Source organism: Acinonyx jubatus, chromosome C1, assembly GCF_027475565.1.
Source record: "Acinonyx jubatus isolate Ajub_Pintada_27869175 chromosome C1, VMU_Ajub_asm_v1.0, whole genome shotgun sequence".
NCBI classification, from domain to species: Eukaryota; Metazoa; Chordata; class Mammalia; order Carnivora; family Felidae; genus Acinonyx; species Acinonyx jubatus.
In genome coordinates this window covers 83,206,989-83,220,149 of record NC_069381.1, presented here as the reverse complement: position 1 = coordinate 83,220,149, position 13,161 = coordinate 83,206,989, and the positions used below count along the sequence as shown (strand labels likewise).

At 41.5% G+C, this 13,161-nt stretch overlaps 1 protein-coding gene across 2 annotated transcripts in view; it reads left to right on the top strand.

Moving 5' to 3' along the window:
- The first annotated feature begins 3,238 nt into the window (after positions 1 to 3,238).
- Positions 3,239 to 13,161, top strand: part of PLPPR5 (phospholipid phosphatase related 5) — a 123,885-nt gene continuing 113,962 nt past the window's right edge. For both annotated transcript variants that reach the window (XM_027058517.2, XM_027058516.2), the window contains exon 1: positions 3,239 to 3,588. In XM_027058517.2, coding sequence (XP_026914318.1) covers positions 3,352 to 3,588 — 237 coding nt within the window. In that variant the 5' untranslated portion in view covers positions 3,239 to 3,351. The remainder of the gene's footprint in view (positions 3,589 to 13,161) is intronic.

Here is a 13,161-nt window from a genome sequence, read left to right as displayed (position 1 = left end):
AAATACCACAGTTTTTACTAGATTATCCTCCTTGGTAGGGGCTGAGATGGGGAGAATTTGCAGGACATTACAATGTTTTAAGAAAGACTGACTGCTATAATATTTTTGAAAACACAATGATGTGCTTAAGAATTAAGTTAAACTAAGAATTTAGGCAAGCATTCCAAAGGATTAAATATGAGCAGTGCTGTTGTTAATCTAGAAACTGTAAAAGATAGATTACATGGTAGGATTCCCAAGGATTCTTTAAAGTTGAAAAGATATATTTTGGAAAAGAATTAGGTTAAATAATTTATAAGAAAATAAAGTGAAGAATCATACTAAACAAGTATCTTCTTTTGGCTAGGTACTTTATATATTCTCACTTAATTGTCAAAATAAATAAGAAAGACTAGTTCACTTTGTCCTCGAAAAAGCTCAGACTCAGGAAAGTAAAGTAACCAGCCCAAGGGTACATAGCTCACGCTCTTTCATCCACCTCACATCATTTCTATGAATAACCAATCTGCTCAAATATTCATGGAAGTTGAATTTAATGTTGGTATCTTTATAAAGTGAGTTAAGATTCAGTATTAACTCTGAATTTCAGCATTGGATCGTCAACCATAAATCAACCAATAACGCTATTGGACTGTCTATGTCTAATGTGGACAAATGATGGAGATATTGAAGATTCTGAAGGAAAATAATATCTTATTCCTGAGATGGATGGCATCTCTTTCAGATGTGCATAAATCTATGGAAAAATATATACACCTACAGAATTATGGATACACCCAGAATCATTTTGTAAGCCAAAAATCAGAAGGAAGTGACTGGTGATAAATGTTGGAGTGACCCGAGTTAAAGTAGTCCAGATATGTTTATGTCTAGGAATCAAATTTTATAAATTTAAACGTGATATAGGTGCTCACTATGTGCCAGACATAAGTGACCATCATTAATCCTCATACCAACCTTGTAAAGTAGGTGCTAATACTATCTCGGTTTTACCAGTGGCGAAACTAAAGCAGAAAAAAAGAGTCCAGCATCTTGGTCAGGTTTCCAGAGCTGGTAAGTGGCAGAGCTGGGATTTAAACTGAGGCAGTACCAAAGTTGCTGCTCTTACGTTCACCTTATACCTTCAATGTCAGTATGCCATGTAAGTAAGCAGTCTATATTTATCTTAGGACATAAAGATTAGGATTCCCTAACCCTTACTATAAATTTTACATGTGAACATACTTCACCATTGTTCTTAGAAGAACACATTCATTAATTTATTCAACATATTTACTGAATACCTACAATGTGGCATACACTCCTCATGTGGGGGGACAGAACAGTGAACAGGACACACAAGGGCCCTGCTCTGTTACACTCACAGTACCAGGCACTCAATACATGTTAACAGTGTAGTACAATGCATTTTAATTTCAAAAATAATGTATGTTTTCATTGGCTTGGATACATTACCTACATCACTTTCCTTAATCCAAGTTACCCTTATAATCTATGTTCCCAAAATTTCTATTAAGTAGAAAGGTTTGGGGGATTCCTACTTAGAGGAGTAGTTAAAACACTCCTACAGTCTTAAAATGATTCTCTGAATGGGGCATTAAATCATGTACCTTTGTAGTAGTTATATTTTCATAAAAAGATATGCCACTCTTGTCCACTTAAGGAACCATTCCCTCCCACTGTTCCAAACTGCTTATTATACATGTTGTTCAGTGTCTTTTACCCAGTAAGTAGCTATTAAAGGATGTTTAATAACATGTGGAGAATAAGGTATCCTACATTAAAGAAATTCACGCTGCCATTACTTCCCCAAAATACCAATCATTTGCCAAATTTAAATGGCCTTAGTAGCCTACCAATGTTGCTTTTTCCTATTACAAAGACCCACCTCTAAAAATCATCAAGTACAACCCATTAAAATGAATGAATATTCTAGAAATCTGCTAGGGTAATCTACATTTTAATGAGACGGAAAGGGCTCTAGGAATATTTCCATTCCCTTGTCTCTTACATATGTTTCCTTACCTGCCCTCTAGAGTGGAGGATGTGAGCAGTGTCAGGCTCCGCTAAGATCCTCCCCCACCTCCACCCCCACCCCCAAGTTTGCTGCCTAAGCTTGCACGCAGGGACCCACATGGCATCACGGAATGGGCTCTTTACATATATGCAGTGCCATAGCTACTTACAGAGCTATGCACACGCGTGTATGCCCATGTATGGGTGTGCTTCGTACGCCTGTGATGGGACCCGCGTTGGTCTCCCTCTCCTTTCCACCTGACCGGTGGGGAATCCCAGCAGTTCCCCGGAACTCAGGGAATAGTGAGATGAGGTAAATAGCTCTTTTCCCTTCCCTGGTGGCAGGAACCGCTAGGTGCCAGGAATCTGCAATGCCTCTTCTCACAAGCAGCTAATAAACGGAGACTGGGAAGATGAGCAAGTGGAGAATACATGAACGAGGAAAGGGCCATTGTACGAAAGATGATGCTTCGGGAGCTACCGAACTATGATTGTGTTTCTACATTACAAAGCCCTAGGAAGCTAGAGGGGAGGCAGAGAAACTCCGAATCTAAAATGCTCTGAGATCATTTTTCTAATTGTGCCTAGAAACCACCGCTTGGCGTGTGTCCTGCGCGGGGTTAAAGAATCCAAGCGAGCGCCGGCTGAAACTCGCCGCGCGGCATCCGGCACTTTGAGCTTCGGTGGCGTTTGCGCTCCGAAGACGCGTCCACGCACCATTTTCCCAGGCGTTGTGCGGGTTTCTTAAACAGCCCAGCTGCTGCCTCAGAAAGGAGTTTCTAGAAGCTCCTTCTCTACTGCCTCCCCTCCCCCATCTTTTTTTTTTTTTTTTTTTTTTTTTTTTTTTTGGTTTTTACCCCCGCGAGGAGCTTCTCCGGCTCCACTGCGTCCGCCCTCCGAGGGGTACAGGTGCCGCTGTCCCTACTTCTGCCGCTCCGTCCACTGACGCCGCCTCCTCCGGGCGGGCCTGGGGGCTTCACCCGGCGCTGCTGCATCGCGAACGGTCTCTCGCTGGGCGCTGCGGCCGCTGCCCGGCGCCCGGGACTCCCCGCCCTCCCGCGCGACCCCGCGCCCGGGCGGGCGGCGCTTGCGGCAGGCGGGGGGCGGGGAGGGGAGAGGGGGCTCGTCTGGGGGTAGCCGCCTCCTCTGCAGCCTGCTGGCGCCTCGAAACCCGGACCTGCCTCCGCCTCTTCCTCCAGCGACTCCATCCCTCCTCCCGCGCCTCGTCCTCCCGCCGCCCCCGCCGCCGCGCCCCCGGTGGCTGCCTCGGCGGACCCGGGAGGGGGCCCGCCGCGTCCGCCGCCCGCTCGGCTCGGCCCGGCCCGGGAGGCGTGCATGCCCCTGCTGCCCGCGGCGCTCACCAGCAGCATGCTCTATTTCCAGATGGTGATCATGGCAGGGACGGTGATGCTGGCGTACTACTTCGAGTACACCGACACGTTCACCGTGAACGTGCAGGGCTTCTTCTGCCACGACAGCGCCTACCGCAAGCCCTACCCGGGCCCGGAGGACAGCAGCGCCGTGCCCCCCGTGCTCCTCTACTCGCTGGCCGCCGGGGTCCCCGTGCTCGTGGTAAGCCCTGGGGGGCCCGCCCTGGCGTCGGACTCCCTTCTGTCGCCCCTCACCTTCGGGGTGGAGGCCCCGCTGAGGGTCGGGGCGCGGCAGCTTTGCCTTCTAAGTTCCTCCAAGTTGTGGGCAGCCCCTTCCCCAGAGGACATTCTTCTAGGGCGCGTCAGGGGTGGGTGCGAAGGAATCCCGCACCTCTCCCCACATGCCACCCCCGCACCCCCTGCTGCGGCTGCAGTATTGGGTGGCGGGGAGGAGGATGAGAGGGAAGGGGGCCGTGGGAGGTGATGGGTGGGAGGTCGGAGCTGGGGAGGAGGTGAGCCCTCGGGATGAATTTCTACTTTCTCCACTCAGTGGCCTTGCTCCGCTGGCCGCCTGCTCCGAGATTGCCCCTGGAAGATGAGCAGCGGCGGGCCGGCGGGGAGGAGAGGGCATCAGTTGCTGGGGTGTGGAGGGGACTCCTGCTTCCTGAGTCTGGGCGCGTATTCCCGTTTTACCACCGCCTTCCCTTTCACATGAAAGTGCCAGTGGGACTAAGCTGACCAGGGAACAAATAGCTAAAAAAGAATGTTGAAAACTGCTAAGTGGAACGGTCCAGCAGCAGTGCTTGCTGAAAAGCAGGAGCTGTGTCCAAATTACAAGATTCATTTAAAGGCTGCTCCAGTCTAGTCTCTGGGCATCTTAAGTCCTTATCTCTGATAGCTTTGCTTAGAATGCCTTGGAGGTTTTGGGACCCTGTGTGTGTGTGTGTGTGTGTGTGTGTGTGTGTGTGTGTGTGTATAAGGACATACACGCATATACACACACGTATAATTATTAGAAGGATTACCACATAATAATTTACATATGTGAATATGGTGCAAAGTTATTGGTAGAACTGGTGGTGTTTCTTAAAGAAAACATTATGGTTCCTCTGTTATTGTCAAAGTATTGGAGGTTTCCTTCCAGTGGTACCGCTTCTCTCTCTCTCTCTTTCAACTCTCAATAGATAGCAAACAGGAAATTGGAAAATGAAGAGGACAGGGAAGAGGAAGTTTTATTTTAGTGGCTGAATGTGTACATTTTAACAATGAATGTTGAGAACATCGATGATATATCCTGGGTTTGGATATTCATGTTTGCTTTGATTTTAGGGGAAATGATTTAATATTTTTTCCAAATAATGGGAAGTTCCTAACACACATAATGGAATCCCACCAAGGAACTTCTTGATAACTTCAAAGTAACTTCGTTTATCACAGGTACCATGATAGTTGACTTGCACCAGAAAACGTTTTGTTTTGTTTTAGTGTTGTAATTTTCTAGAAATCCAGCTTCATGTTTGTGTTCTCTTCCATTTGAAAAACTGAAAAAAGAAAGAAAATGTAGTCGTTGGAGGGATTCTTTCTGCTTTCTGCAGATGTTGGGTTTTCAGGCACATGTTTTCTGGGTGACTAAATAGCTCAGGGTTTTTTGTTTTTGTTTTTGTTTTTTTAAGAAAAAAGCCTGTCACTTTTAGGTCACTTGTTTGGTTGCAACCATAATCAATAATGTCTGTAACGCTTCCCTTGGTAATTACTGTTCTGTGTCTTATTTAAATGAGATAGCACTCTTCAGATCCTGACCACCCATCCTTGGTGGCAAGTGTCAGTTAGAGACAAGAACATATTGGCCCAAAGATGTTGATTATTTCCTACTAGGAGGAGAAAGGGAATTAGTCATTACTGAGTGCCTACTTTGGACTAATAGCATTTAGTCCTCAGTGCATTCCTCTCCAAATAACATTTGAGGACGCTGAGGATCAGATAATAAAATGGAAGGAGCTGAAAATAAAAATGGGAGGTGTGGTGTTTTTATGCCCATGGGACTGGCACCAAATGCCATGGTACTTCTACTGCTTCCAGAGAGCATGTTCTCAGAAAGAGGATGAGAGGGCTGATGCGGCAGGCATGGAGAATAAAAATTGAGAGGTTTTAAAAGGGAGGATCTCACTTGATTCCCATCATATTTTGACGTTCAGTCCTTTAGTTGCAAGAGAAAGAATTTGGGGGGGTCAGTCTGAAGGGAAGGAAGTGTTGGCTTTTAGAGGCTACCTTCGCTGCTGGCCCTTATTTTCCCTTCTGCTTTTCCAAGCAGTACGTTCTCATAGTAATGGTAGCCCTGCCTTTCCATTCCTCTTGAGAATACTGGCTTGGCACAGTCACTCTACGTGGAAATGATGTTATCAGTAATAATACTAGTAATGCTCATGATTTGTCGCGTTATATACCTTATACCCATTTAATATTTGCATTATCTATGAAAGCAATTATTATTCTTGTCACCTAACATTTGCAAAAACTGAGGCTTAGAAAGGTAAACTAATTGCCCAAGGACCAGGGCTAAAAATGTCATACTCAGAATTGTAACCCTACTTTGTTGAACTCCCCAGCTGGAGTCTTTTCTATTATAATATACAAAGTCAGCTTGCTCATAAGTCATGCTTCTGAATAAATGCCTCAAACAGTCTCTGTCTCCATCTCTTACATTTCTTGGACTGTAGTGATGAAGCTTCTTCATATTGTATATTTTTTTACCCTTCAAACATCATTTTTAATTCTTTAGATTAATTTGAAAAGTAGCTCTCCTCACTACCACAATCAGTGGCTTTGTTTCACACTTGCTAAATTCATTTATCTAAAAATCAAAAGCAATATGTATTTTCAGTTTTATCATTTTTATGTAGTATTGTTTTGGGGCCCAGGTTTGGAATCTAACAAATTTGGATTTAGATTCAAAGTGCTTCCTGTTGCTGTGTTAACTGTTGGGAACCCTACTTGCTGTGTAACCTTGAACAACTTTGTTTAATCTTGTTAAGCCTCAACTTCCTAAGTCTCAGGATTGTGCATATTAAATTAGATGTAATACATGAATGTCATCCTTTGGCCCATAGTGGATACTTCATAAGAGATAAGAGATCAGTAAATCATCAGCATTATTAATGAAGTGATAATTCAGTAAATGTTTATTGAATTCCTGTGTTTCAAGACAGAGTAGAGGTTATAAAGAGAACTTCAAAAATAAACCAAACTCCTAAGGAGTTTACAGCCTAATTTGGGAAATCAAGTAAATATGCCAAGGTCATAGTATAAATCACCATAATAGAAGTGTGTACACACACACACACACACACACACGCACACACACGTACACACGCCACAAAGACTTCCGGTGGTTCAGAAGAAGATAAGATCATTTTTATTTGGAGGGGTGGGGAAAGGCTTCATGAAGAAAGTGGTGGCATTTGAGATGTGACTTGAAGAAGAGTCTGGAGTGGAGTTTGAGTTGGGACATCACAGAAGCAGCTACCTGGACAGCCACTTGGTAGCAGAAAATGCAGGCTGTACTCTTGAAGCAGCAGTTGGTTTGTCTTGTTTCTCAGAGTGTTGTGTGGGGAACACAGAGGTTATATGGCTGAAGAGGAAGACTAGGGTCTCATTAGTGAGTCCTGGAATGGCAGGCTGAAAGTTTTTCTCAATCTGTTGGGAATGGACTAGGGACATTGTCTGATGGGTGGTGTTTTAAGACATTTTGGGGACAGTAAAAACACCAAAAAAGAATTTTGAACTCTTATCCTACAAGCCTATTTTGTGTTGTGAGATATTAGTTTAATTGTGTTTTCAGAAAATGCCTATAATTTGGGCTCATTTACAAAGACATATTGTATAAGCTCTTTGAAAATGTCCTGTTCAGTTTGATCTGTGTAGCATTTGCTAAAGCACCACATATGGAATTTATAGATACAAATTTAATTAGTGATCTTTGATTTTTTTCATTGATTGAAAGAACTGGTGGTGACAATGGTTTCTGCTCCCCAAATTTGGATACAGTGGCCATGAGCAGCTATTTATTGCTCCTTAGATCATTAAGCAACACAGGTGATTTGAAGGAGACCAAAGCTAGAGCGTTCTTCATAGAGCCAGAACCAAGGCAGAGAAAATCCAGCAGAGAGCAGGGTGGGTTTGAGGGTTAGGGAGTATCTCTGATTCCTATATCTGCATTCTCAGGAAACTCCCTTTGGACTCTGAGGTTCCGAGGGATATAGCTACTGCTGCTATCCCAAGGGTATTGCATCACTAAATGTGGCCGAGATACATGATGACAGAAAGGCATTCTGTATCCAGGGCTCCATCTTGTTAGATCAGAGTGCCTAAAGCTTTCCCATAGACCTCTTCTCCTGTGAACCTTACCTTGAGTGCTCGCTCCTATTTCTACTCCTAGAACTCATGCCTGTGGCCTGGTGCAGGAGCAGCATGGATATGGATGTCAGACAAGTCTAGATTCTTATCTGCATTTCTCTCACTTACTATATGTGTGACCTTGGGCAAAATTTTCTTATTCATAAACTGGAGATAAAAATGCCTACCTCTTGGAAGGCAGTGCATGTAAAGGTTAAGATCACAGACTCTGGAGTCAGACTGTTTGGGTTTGAAGCCCAGATCTGCCACTTTCCTACTGTGTGAACCTGAGCCAGTCTTTCTAGGCTTCAGTTTCTTCCACTGTAAAATGGAGATAATATGAGTATTGGCCTCATAGGATTATTAAGAGTATGAAATGGGTTAACATATATGTCAGAGTAGTGCCCAGCTAAATACGTGTCACCTACCATTAGTCCTCTCCAGGTTGTGATGATTAATCAAGATAATCTAAGGCACCTAGCAAAATACATTTGTTAGTGGATTCCAGGGCTGATGAAATATTAGACGTGGACAGAGGCCACCTAGCTCAGTCCACTCACCCACAAAAATTGGGGTGTCTGAATTGCAAGAATAGCAAAAATCAGAACTCTGTTATTGACCTCAAGTAATGATTCCTACCTTTGATGACTCCTCTATTTTTTCAAGTAAGCTGACACTAGCTAATATCTCCTATGCACCAGAAACTGTGCTAGATACGTTTAATGCTCACTATTGTAGTACTTTCTTTAAACACAAACACTGTCATTAAATCCACTTAAAAATGAGAAATAGGATGTTTAGTGGGATTATGTATCAGACCTGTGTTAAGTTATTTAAATCCATTCATTAATTTTACCTTCAGCTTATGAAGGATAGTGAAAAGGTTGGAGTGCCAACCAGGAGTCCCACGGTGACAGTGCCAGAATCATGGAAGCCCGTGCCTCTAGTTCTTTACCTTAACACGTTAAACAAATCATTAAAGATTTTTGAGTCATAGTGATTCAATACTAGAAGAGTCAACATTTTCTCAAATCATTTATCCTCAATTTCAGCTTTTCTGGTTTGATCAGAAGCTTTGTGTTCCAGTGTAGATAATGGTTTCAATGTGTGGTGTAGGAGATTGTTTTGTTTCCTGTGAAGCTTGAAATGTTGTGGAGAGGTGGGTGGTGGCAGAAGGGATTCAGAGATATTTCTGTTATTCTGATCTGAAGCCATCTTTCTTATCTGTGTAGCATGCACTGACACAGTGCTGCAGGCATCTGCATTTAGGTGAAACCACCCTCCAGTTCTAGACCTGGCGTATGGAGGGCTGAGGCGGCCTTATTTCTGAGGAATGTTTTTTTAAAATGGGACCTACCACTAGATTTGGGGTGCAGTGAACACAGTGAAATTGTGTATAAATACTATGTATACACATATGCACATTGTATACAAACACACACACACGTTTTCCTAGTAAGAGGCTCCATAGCTTTATCAGATTATCAGAGATATCCAAGATTCCCTGAAAGGTGGATCCACACTTTGAGGGTTTATGAATCTGGTTAAACTCCTCCTTATATCTCTTAGGACCTTGCTTCACTTAGATATTCTCATTCATATTCATTCATTCATATTTTCCCTCCCTCCCTGTATTCCTTTTTGTCTCCCTTTTTCCACAGATCTCCTCCACTTTGCATACCGATGAAGAGATGGTGATGCTGAGGGAAAGGCTGAAGCTGGTCTGAAAACCGGCTAGTTTTCCTCTGCTTCTCCTTCTCCTCTCTCTTCCCCTTTTCCTTCTGCCTCTCTTCCTCCCCATCCCTGTCTCCCTTTTTCTCTTCCTGTCTTCTTTGCCCCGCCTATGCCTATCACTTGGTAATCCTGTGGCTTTTCTGAGCCAGTTACCTTATCTGAAAAATGTTGACTCATTTCTTCCTACCAGCTGTTGTGAGTATCAAATAGGTGAGAATACACTTTGGAGACAATATGAGGAAAACATAATGTGAGTGGATTACATGAGTTACATACCCAGTTTGTCACTGGGGATGATTACAAAACAAATATTTCCAGGGAGCAATATGGATACCATCTATTAAGTTGGCATTGTATCATATTAATTTTTAAACTTGCATCATCCCAAAAAGACATTATTTAGAAAAGTTTTAAATGGTGATAACGCACCTACTATGTACTATGTATAATGCTCTTGCTTGAACTTGTATAATGAGTAAGGCATATTACTGACCTTCAAGAGTTCAGATATTATGCGTGAAGTTACAGCTTCAAGCCTTCGTTTTCTTGTCTGTGAAATTGAAGTAATGATACTTAACATGATACCTTATAAGAATTAAATATAAGCATTCAATAACTGATAGCTGCTCTTTTAGCATAAATGCTAATAGTATTTATTGATAGTGCACAGCAAAATGACATCATACTCAAATCATTTCTTTTGAATGAATGAGATAAACCATTTACTTTTCACTTTAACACTTTCATAAAGTATATGCATTAACACATCTAGGGAGCTTAGGCAATTTACTCCAGCTGGTAAATGACACATCCAGGATCTGAATCTATTACTTTAAGTCCGGTGCTCTGTTGACAACATGCAGTTTTCCACTAATTTGATTCACAACATAAAATGGCGGCATTCCCAGAAGGCAGGGGTGAGTTAAAACATATAGATTATATATCAATGTGCTGTTTACAGTATCCATATGTTTGTTAATGTACAACCAGATATGAAAAGGGGATGTTCAAAAACATGTTCAAAGACAAAACTTCACTGGCTTTTAGAATCAATGGAGTGACCAGTAGAACAGCTCAACATTCCCATTCATGCAAGAGACAAGTTCTGATCTCAGAGATCTTAACCTATAGTTAGGAGGATCCTTTTAACAGACTTTGGAAAATCATAAAGAATATCCTTTAGATGGAAGATATTTTAAAATATGTGAAACGGAGTTATATTTTCAGTACTATTGAAACTATTTCTCAGAATGCCAGTTGTCACTCAGCAGGCTGGTTATGTTTTTAGTCCTATTATGACAGATATAGTTTGAAAATCTGTCAGTAAAACCACCATTTTGTTGTTGTTGTTGTTGTTGTTGTTGTTGTTATTGTTATTGCTGTGAAAAACAGAGTCCTAAAGATTTTTTCCCATCCAGGTGCATTTAAAATTCTAAAGGCAGTGTTTTGGTGGACATTTCTCAATGAGACAACATGTGTGAGTGAATGTGTGTGTGTGTGTATGTGTAGTGAATATATATAAGAAATTCCAAGCTTATTACACACACACACACACACACACACACACACACACACACGGTCTGTAATAAACTTGGAATTTCTTACATGGATTAATTTTTATCTCCCTTGCTTCTAACCTATATAATGCTCCCACATCCATTCCCCCCTAAAAAAAAAACAAAAACAAAAACAAAAAACAAACTTTATGGAACATTCTGCAATATCTGTTCGGACCTAGCACTGCCTCTTCTGAGCAAATCTCTTGGACACCCACAGATAAAATAGGTGCATTCTCCTCTATGGTTCCTTAGCTTCTTTAACAAATTATAATATTAAAATAACCTAATATTTTTCTTTATATTGCATTATTTTTATTTATGTTTCCATCACTAGCCTTGAACATCTCAAAGTCAGGGTATTATAATCTGACTCAAGCTAATTTGATCCTACCCAATCTCTTTGGTTATTTTTGGTAGATAAGGTATCCAGGCACCAACTGAGGTTTACAATGATGAGGTTATAATGACCAAATTCTGCTGAGCACGTAGTTACATAACCATTCATTAAAATAGGCAAAGTAGTCCATATGCCCTGTCCTGTAAGTTTAGTGAACTGGCAGCTTTTTATCCTTTGAGGTGTTTTAAGTGTATGAAACCCTGTATGAAAGGTTCAGCACAGACAAGGTGGAATTCTGTGCCCTGTCATGACATGCTTCATGCAGAAATCTTCCTAAACCAATGGCTGGACTCTAGATGCACTGAGAATAAGCCATTGGGATATAGGTTATAGGCCTCACTGGAGGCCTATAGTTTGTTCATTCAAGATTGGGGAACTATTTTAGTCAATCCACATAGCTTGAAAATATTCAGTTTCATCAGTAAAGAGTCTATTTTTAGCATTCATTATGTTAATTAAAAGTAATTGCTTTCATCAATAAAAAATCATTTTTATATCCATAATGTTAATTAAATCAGTTATTAATTAACATACAGATAGCAAAAAGACTTGTAGCAGCCTCTTTGGATTGGGACTTTTCTGGTAAAATGCTGATGACTTCCCAGGACTTCCTTCCTCCCTATCTTCCTCATTCCTTCTTTCCCTGAACAAATATTTGGTGGCCACCTTCCGTGTATAGTATACCTTGAAAATAAGGCTAAAAGAGCTTACTTGACTTGGCTGCAAATCCCAGAACCAGGATTAAATTTCATCTCTCCCTTCTTCAAATCTTTCAAAGCAGTATCATGAAATAAAAGACTTATGAAATCATAGGTCAGTTAAATACAAATGTAGTCCTGACATATCTACGTAATACCAAAATAGCTTGTGGCATTTCCTCTCTAAGAGAAGCAGGATTTGTGTTGATATAACCAGAACCTCTATTCTGAGTAAATTGTGTATTGTGTTTCTCATGTGATGATCCCCCCTTTTTAAAGAGTGCTTTAAACCATGCCAGCAAAAACTGTACTTTTCTATCAAGACTTTTTATTGAGATTTCAGAGTTAGCATTTTCTCACACTGGGGTGCACAGAAGCACTTTTCACACTGAGAAGCATCTTATATTTCCAGAGATCTCATCAAAGCAGAATGCCAAGTTTTCACAGACACCAAAATTGAGCAGTCTTGGATAGAGATAGTGCACCTGGAGCCTCATCTTGTAATTTAAAATGAAGTCCTGACATTTCCAATTAAAAAACAAAACAATATCTTTGGGTTGGTGACAATGACCTCTTCCTTCACAAGTGCCTTTACAGTGTTGGGTTCGCTCAGTTACTAAACTGAATGAAGAGACTTAGTCAAAACTACGTGACAACCCTTTTGGTCTTTCACAAAGAGACCTTTGTTTCTTCTTCTTTCTGGCTCCTAATCACATGATGATTTGGGGTCCCCTTTTTATTTCTCCTGGGGCTAAGTCTAGAATACAGATACAGGAATCCAGTAGACACTTTATTCAAGCCACACTATCAGGTTCTTTCTGCCATTCTATTTTTGGAAAAGATTTGTGAATCCAGTGTTAGGAGATGCTTCTTTGTAGCTGGAATATTTTAGTCATGAAAACCGCCTTAGAGATCATGTAGTTTGATCTCTTAATTTTCAAATGAATGGCCAGATAAATTAAGTGACTTGCCCTAGGCCATGCAACTAATGAGGA